At 38.6% G+C, this 8,426-nt stretch overlaps 1 protein-coding gene across 1 annotated transcript; it reads left to right on the forward strand.

Annotated features, from left to right (window-relative positions):
• The first annotated feature begins 1,337 nt into the window (after positions 1–1,337).
• Positions 1,338–8,426, forward strand: npm1a (nucleophosmin 1a). The gene is made up of 11 exons (XM_040151526.1): positions 1,338–1,517; positions 2,913–2,992; positions 3,314–3,433; positions 3,592–3,685; positions 3,844–3,959; positions 4,043–4,104; positions 5,611–5,665; positions 5,746–5,826; positions 6,037–6,147; positions 6,258–6,332; positions 7,155–8,426. Exons 1-11 carry the CDS (start codon positions 1,469–1,471, stop codon positions 7,203–7,205), a joined length of 894 nt encoding a protein of 297 aa, XP_040007460.1. The 5' UTR covers positions 1,338–1,468; the 3' UTR covers positions 7,206–8,426.

Below are 8,426 nucleotides of genomic sequence, written 5' to 3' on the forward strand. Positions count from 1 at the left end.
TAATTTTAAACCATAGGAATAAATATGTAAATTCTTAAGATGAGTGCTGTTTTCATTTTACAGTTGTTCTTTCTTATATGCAAACGTGTATGTGTGTCCATGGGTCTATGACTGTGTGTGCATTTATTCTGTGTGCTCTTAAGAAATGCATAATTTAACCATAATTTTTTACTCTACAACATACATGCAGATACTTTTATGCAGGGAATACCCTAAGGAGTCCCTGACTTGTTCGATAAATATGAAAATTATGTGAATTACATGCCATTGCAGTCCCAAGATCTTATCCCATAAGGTCTTTACTTTAGGTTTTTCACCCTTCTGTTTACATTAAAGTCAGCTATTCAAACTGAACACCTACCAAGCACAATAACTCCCCACATTAATCTAGCCTACAGACAGAGATCTAAACTGGAAGATACAATTACACTTAGTTACTGAAATACTAGAAATTCTTCTGGTTAAATATTTAATCCCATTCACAAGATATATATACGTGCTTTCCTCTGAATGACAATGACAAAGTAGCAGCTACATTGCTAAATTGCTGTAAATTGGGGTTTTATAGTTGTGAAAAGCTGCAGGGCTACATATAGTTCTGTAGAATGTTCATGAAGTTATATAGTCTTCGCACTGAATGAATGAATGAATGAATGTTGCTCTTATTATTACATAAATACATATATAAACATACAACTGTGCCCGGCTTAGTGGGCTTCTATAAAATGCGACAGATTCATATATGTAAGTACACTATAACAATACTACAGCAAAAGTCCAAATGTAAAGGAAATGAATTGGAATCATTGAATCAATTTTCACTTTCATTGCCCACAACAAAATTCCAAATCCCTGACATAAACATTAACTATACAATACTGCAATAATCAGAGAAAATACTAGTAAAAACAAGTAATACTAGTTTTGTTTTTTGTTTTTTTCGATCATCTGTACACCGGAATATTTCAGGGTTTGTCACATCAATTCTTAAATCATCATAGTGGGTACAGTACAAAAGAACATGGGGCTAACTTTCTCACAGCTCACAAAAACAATATGTAGCATATGATTCAGGGCCAAAGTTGTTTGATACTCAGACATGGCTTTTAGATGTCTACGTAATTCAAACATTATTTAGGTTTAGCAGAGGAAATAGGACTAGGCACTTATATATATATATATATATATATATATATCCACTTGCATAGGGCAAATTCTGCCATAATACGGGGCCGGACTGCAGTTACAGTAGTTTGGAGTGAGTAGACGTGTATTTAAAAACGTCCAGGCCCGTACCCGGTGCTCCGCACACTGCCGTGCTGTGGGTGGCGCTGTTACGCCTCTGGCTTCCCAGTCGGCGGAAACAGAAGAAGAGCGGAGGCGGAGAGCCACGTTAGTTGGTGGTTACTACTAGTAGTAGCCGGTTAGTCTTCCGCCGCAGCAGGTTGGCAGCGTCGCGATCTCTGAAATGAACGGGCTGGACGAGGAACCGATGGTGCCGCAGACCTTTCTTTACGGTGAGCCACAACCCCGCGCATTTAGTGTGCGACCTCAGCCTGTCACAGAGGGTCCGCGTCCTCACGTCTGAACCGCTGGTAAGCAGAGCAGATGCCAGGACGAGAGAAAACGATATCATTTAGCCGCACTTGGTCCTCAAAAAAGGGCAGGCGACGGCCCCGTCGTCCCATTAAAGCGCTTAAAGAGTAGCGCACTAGATGATGAATAATTGTAACACCGTGGCGGGAGGTTGAGGGGGTCCCGGTGAACGGCGCGGCTCCACGGAGGTCTGGATTGGCCATACACGTGTTTGACTATCAACATGGCGCCGCCCGTGTTTCCTGAACAGCGTGGCTATTTAAGCGTTTTCGTTCCAACTAGACTTTAAAATAGTTTTTGTGGTGGCATCAGACATCTCATTTCGATTAAATGCCAACTTTGGCTAAAGTTCGAGCGGAGTTTTTGAGTTTTTTAGCTCGCCTGGGGGAAAAAAAAACCTCTCTCAACGTGGGTGGAGACACATGCGGACGGCGCTGACATCGGATTAAAAATGTAGACCCCCCCCCCCTTCACCTCTGACTCTTATCCCAGTTTGGTGATGGGACCAGTAAATCATATCAGTGTGACTGCATGGGCTAACGTTTCAGGTCACAATATAACATAGCTTTGTCGGCTTTCCTTGGATCATCTGTCCATCGCCCAGTCTAACTTTGACAGATGAGTCATACAAAGGGGGTGAAATATTTTTCACATGTTGTTAGATATTGAAATTATTCTCCCTCACTTCATCCTTGCTGCCAAAAATGGCATTTAATCCCAGTAATTAGTCAAATTAGCAAGAGCATATCACTTCGAGAATTGTTTCCAGATGGGGTGTAATAGATTTGTATGTTTAAATTTCTTTAGAAAGTGTGCAGGCGCAATGCATATCAAAGTACTCCTTACTTTTACTTTCCTAAAATGTGTTGAAGAGCTATATTTGTAGCTACATGTGAAGAGGAGGCCATTAAAATGGCGTTTATTTACCACTGTTGTAACAATAAAAGGCCTGTTTGTCATGAAGCATCTTCAGATTAACAGTGGTGCTGTTGCATTTTCACCACATAGACTTAGTTTTCAGTGAAAGGGTTTTAAAGAGAGTGCTCTTGCTTGATGGGGCTCCCTGTGCCAAGGCCATGTGGAAATATTCATCACTGGTCTGCATGGCTCCCTCTTGTGTGCATTGGAAATATAGCACTTTAGACGTAATCTGCAGAGAAGACACTCTCCACGGGTTTTTGTTAAAATTGTTTCCGCAGCAATGACTGCTACCTGCAGATTACAGTCAAACCTCTCAGACATTGCTGCTGTTAGGGCACTTTGTGTTAGTAGTTGGATTATTTATTATTTGAATTTTTTTTTTTTTTTTTAAACAGGATGTGTCCTAGAGTCTGGAAAGGAGGTGGTGTTCAACCCGGAGGACGATGACTTTGAGCATCAGCTAGATCTCAGGATGGTAAGTACCCCGACATCCAAGGTGTTCAAGGGGCTGTGTAAGAAATGCCACAGTAAATATTTTTTATAATGACTTGTAGAGCTGCAACGATTAGTCAATTGAAGGAAAATTAATCGGCAACGTGACGCACAGACACGTTACCCCGGTTACTAGATGATGTCCCACAAATGGACATACCGCTTGAACAGATTGCTTTCTTGACAGTTAATGATCAGATGGATTTATTCGTTTACTTTTGAACTTCTATCGTATACCGAACCAGTTAAGTGCGAGAGTACTCTGAACACAGACTTAGTCGGTTCTTGCCCCGCCCCTCTTTAGGCCTGTGTGGACCCCAGCACAAAAGATGAACTTCACATGGTGGAGGTGGAAGGACAAGACACAGAGGGTCAGAAAATCAAGGCAGCACTGGTTTCACTTAAACCCTCTACCCTCCCAAGTGTGAGTAAACTTCTTCTTAGGTGTGCTTGCTAATGTACAGAAGCACTAAACAAAGCTTTTTCTCAATTTGTTGAGGAAATTCATACCTTCTGCTCTGTCTCACATGAATATTAACAGCCACTGTGGAGGTGACTTACTTATTTGAATACTTGTTGCAGGTTTGTCTTGGTGGTTTCACAATCACCCCCCCGGCAGTTTTCCGTCTGAAGGCAGGTTCTGGTCCAATCCATATCAGTGGACAACACCTTGTCAGTGAGTATTTCTTTCAAGAATCCCAGGCTGTGTGATGTGGATAGGAAATAGCGTAACAAAATGCAATTTAAAGAGTGCACAACCAAACCTCGTCACATCACTACATATCTACTAGTTTGGCGGGAGAACCTTGCCTAACACATCTTAATTGCTTAAAGTGATGGAAGCTGATCAGTCTTTTGATGAAGATGATGATGACGAGGATGAAGAGGAGGAGGAGGACATCAAAACATCAAAGAAAAGACCTGCTTCCTCTCCTGCCCTCAAGTCTCAGGTTTGTTTTACATCCTTTTGCAGTTTGAATTTCAAACTTGTCAAAATTGAAATGACCATAACCCATGTTTTACCTCCTTCCAGAAAAAAATGAAAATGGACATGGAGGATGAAGACGATGACGACGAAGATGATGAGGATGATGAGTGAGTGTCAGGCTTCACAGATTGACAGTGTTGTAACCTTTTCCCATGTACATACATACATACAGTGGAGTCTAAAAGTTCAACACTAAAATCAAAAACTTTGTGTATCAAACTTGTGCAAACTTTTAGGCGGCGATATCGCTACAACAATATAACATATAATGTATGTCAAAAATAGTTTTATCATCAAAGTATATATTTTTTTTAAATCTGTCTTAACAGCTTGCACAATGGGGTCCATTTTACAACTTGGCTTTAGTGTTTTCGGGGGCTGGTGACCCCTTTCTCTTCCTTGGATTTCACACATGCAGTTTCACTACATGTGTAGGGTTTCTCATCTTGATACCAGTAGGCATGGCAGGCATTAGCATGACACATCTCTCACTTTCAGCGGTTTGATGTAGACTCTGCAAGTTCAAGGATCACAATTTTTCAAGTGTGTCTTAAAACAATAGTCGGGTGACCATATGAACACTGACACCGTTCATGCCGGCCATTAACGTATCCCCTGCTGATGCGCTTTCAGGGGAAGAGATGGAGGACAAAATCTGTAGTTCTCCCTCAGTGCAAAAAAAAAAAAATGTTAAAATGCTGTAACATGGTTATACCCACTTGATTTGTCTAATTCAGACGACTGAAGCCTCATAGTACCTCCAGAGAAACTTTGGAATCCATTTGTGCACAAAATGAGGACTTTGGATTTTGTCCTCCATTATTTCCATTGAAAACCACATGAGGAAGGGGATCTCTTAACAGGAGGGATGATTCCAGCAAGTAAACCTGTTTGTGTTCATAATAGTCAACTACCCTTATGAACACAGACTTGAAAATTGTGGACCTGTGCTTATAAAAACTTGGTGGTCTTTCCTCAGGTCTGCAACAGTGGAATTCTAATGTGATTTGGTTCATGTTAAACATTTAAACATGTCATTGAATTGTTTCAAAAAGTGCTACTTTTGCATAAAGGCTATAGCTCGACAGTTGTCTTAAGTGTACCCCTGACTGGCTGGCTTTGTAACTTTAATGGAAATAGTGTTATGTGTTAGCTTGATTTACATGTATACCTTTTTAGATCTACTTGGTTTTTCTGTCAATGGAAATGAACTGTATATCTGAGTTGTGCTGCTACCTGGAAACACTGGGGACAACAATTTGGACGGCTTTTAATAAAATTCTTTTGGCATTATTACAGACAACAGGCACAGATGTAAGCCTTTTAATCAATTAGTAGTTATAATAAGACCCACAGGACCATGTTAATTAGTGTATGTTTAGTTTTTTTTTGGTGAAAGACCAAGACAATTCATGTTGTTAGCATATATGTGTATGTGTGTGTGTGTGTGTGTGTGTGTGTGTGTATGTATGTATGTATGTATGTATATGTGTATATATATATATACATATACAGAGAATATTGTAGCCTCCTACAAGCCTTTCCAAAAATGAGTTTGGAAAGTTCTAAATAAGTTCAAGTGTTAAAAGCCCCGATGTTTCCTCTTTTTTCAGGGATGACGAAGAGGATGATGATGAGGAGAGTGAGGAGGAGGAATCACCTGTTAAGGTAAGTAACAGTTTTGGCAGCACCAAATGAAGGAACTTCAGCTTGCTTTCTTACTAACAGCTGCATATTTTTTTTCACAGGCCAAGCCAACACCATCCAAACAACCAGCCCCTGCTCAGAATGGCAAGAGTTTAAAACCCAACACTCCAGCCAAAAAGCAGGTAACAATTCGTTTGCATATGCTGGACTTCTTTTTATCCTCTGAATAGTGTGCACTCTGTGTAACACATGTTGAATGGAGTCAATATTTTCAAACATTTATAAATTCCCCTAAAGCTTTCTCTTCTCCATTTGAATTTCTCTGGTTGTTTAAAAAGTAATGCTCAGACTATTCTCTCTTTGCTAATACACAAACCTTATGTTCATAATAGGAAAAGACCCCTAAAGGTAAGGGTGACAAGTCACCCAAAACCCCACCAACCCCAAAGGAAAACTTAACACTTCCTGAGATTAAAGCCAAGTTGATGGAAGCGGTGAAGAAGGTTGGTGTCCTTTTTTTAAAATGTATTTGTTTAATCACTATCCTTTTCCTGTTTGGAAAGGTAAAATTTGACAATTACTAAATTTTAAAATCTGCTCATTCTTTTTACAGGGCGTGACATTACCTAAAGCTCAGCACAAGTTTGAGAACTTCTTGAAGCATGGTCATAGAGTCTCAGATGCCAAGGTAAAGTATTGGGTTTCAGGTGCCCCCTGACACTTATCAGGCACCCATTGTTGTCATATATTATCTCAGAAAATGAATCGGGAAACTTCCTTTTGTGAGTTGATTTTATAGCCAAGCCACTAATATAGTTCAATAAATTTGGAAGGGGCATGTTAACAGGAATATATTTGGCACAGCTAATGCTTCTTACTCCCTGAATCTATTTGAATTGTATTTGACAACTACTTTTTTTTTTTAAAACAGCTGTAATATCTTCTTGCATTGTAAAACAATGTGCTTTCCCATCTTAACCATTTGACTGGAAGACAAATTTACTCAATGTTCTTAAAGGATAATAGATCTTGGTATTAAGATGAAAAATTTTCAAAATCCAACTGTTTTACAAATATGGACAGTTTGCATGTGAGTTGAGTATCATTTTCCTTTTTATTTTTTATTTGATAGAGCAGAGAGATTACAGAAAAGAGGCATTTTTTAACTTAATATTCTGATAGGAATACATTTTTGTCAGTTAAAAATAGGAAAAAGAGAGTTAAAACGGATCCGGTGTTTGTTTTTTTTGTTTTGTTTTTTTTTTTTTAAGCCAATTTATTGATCCTACCACCAGGGAGCACCAAAGTCTGATATCGTGAATTACATACAGTGGAAGTAACGTTGAAGTAAATAAATTGAATTCCTTGTTTATGTAGAGGAGCAAATCTAACAAGAAATACTGTACACAGAAAAATTGAGAGTGCAGATTTGGTTTTGACTTTAAATTTTGTTTTCATCCCTGTCGTCAAGTTAACAGCCTTTTTCAAATGTTTTTTTTTTTTTTTTTAGGTTGTTGCAGAGATGTGGAAGTGGAGACAGACGGTGAAGGATGCTAAATAACAGTCTAAATAACAGTAGTTTTATTATCTCTTTTTATGACTTGTTTATATCCATAGCACCTCAAACCATCTGAAACCAAACTCAGTGCCTCACAGTTGTCATGAATTCATTCAAAATCTAATCCAGCTCCACCTGCCCTCCTGTATGAAGAGACTGGATAGGTAGTGCTGTGGATGGTGCTGGTGCACTGTGCTGATGCATTGTCTTTCCACCTCCCTCAAGCTCTCATTGGGGGCAGAGAAATTACTTTACTTTACTTTTCTAATTTAGCCCTAGGAGAACCATCTTACAAATTTGCATCATTGTAAATGTGTAAATAAAATCCTCACTAGATTTTTGGCAGAATTGTATGCAGGAACAATAAAAATGCATCAGATCACTATACACAAGACTAGTAACAAAGCAGTCCAAGAACGTTTAACTTCAAATCCATTCAATAAAAACACTGGCTAATATTGGCCATAGTTGCATCATTTGTCAGTTTTGGAAGGGTAGAATTGTTGCCTGACATCGGAAGTGATGATCACAATATTGATTTGTTTAGTAACATTAGCATAAAAGTAAACTTTGCACTTTTTAAAAATGTTTTGAATATTTGTGCTATTGTGAGATTCTATGGTAAAGATCAAGAAACACCTTTTTTTTGTTTGAAACATTGTATCAGAATTCAGAGGGTTCTTATTTTTCATGTATTTTACCGTCCAGAAATAGTCAACCATTTTGGTATTAAGCCACAAGCTCCATTAGCCTTTGAGAGCAAAGTAAAAAGTGCAGCACCCGACACATCTCATCTCTATTGGCCTATGTGGAGATTGGTCTTTTGTGTTCCATCTCCTTCTGTTGCCATGACTACTGATAGCCCATAGGACAAAAGTTAAGTACTTACTCTGTGAGTGACTGAGTGAAGGAATTTGCAAATTTTTTTATTTTTTTTTTTTTAAGCTGCTAAAATTTTCCGAACCACATGTTGCAAATGTGTTGAATTCAGTGTTCTACATTGTAATACTCTTAAGAAATACCCACCTGCAGTCAAAGTTTAATGAAGCCACAAATTCTGTTCTCATTTGAGCGGTTGAAGTTAGATGAAAAATGTAAATGTAGGTGCATTGTTAAAGCAGAAGATCATTCCATGTTAGCAAGAAACAAGTGAGTTTGTTTGACTTTAAATATGCTGTTGGTTTGGACGAACTATCCCGAGATTGATTAAATAAAAACAAATAA

This window comes from Xiphias gladius, chromosome 17, assembly GCF_016859285.1.
Source record: "Xiphias gladius isolate SHS-SW01 ecotype Sanya breed wild chromosome 17, ASM1685928v1, whole genome shotgun sequence".
In the NCBI taxonomy this organism is placed as follows: domain Eukaryota; kingdom Metazoa; phylum Chordata; class Actinopteri; order Istiophoriformes; family Xiphiidae; genus Xiphias; species Xiphias gladius.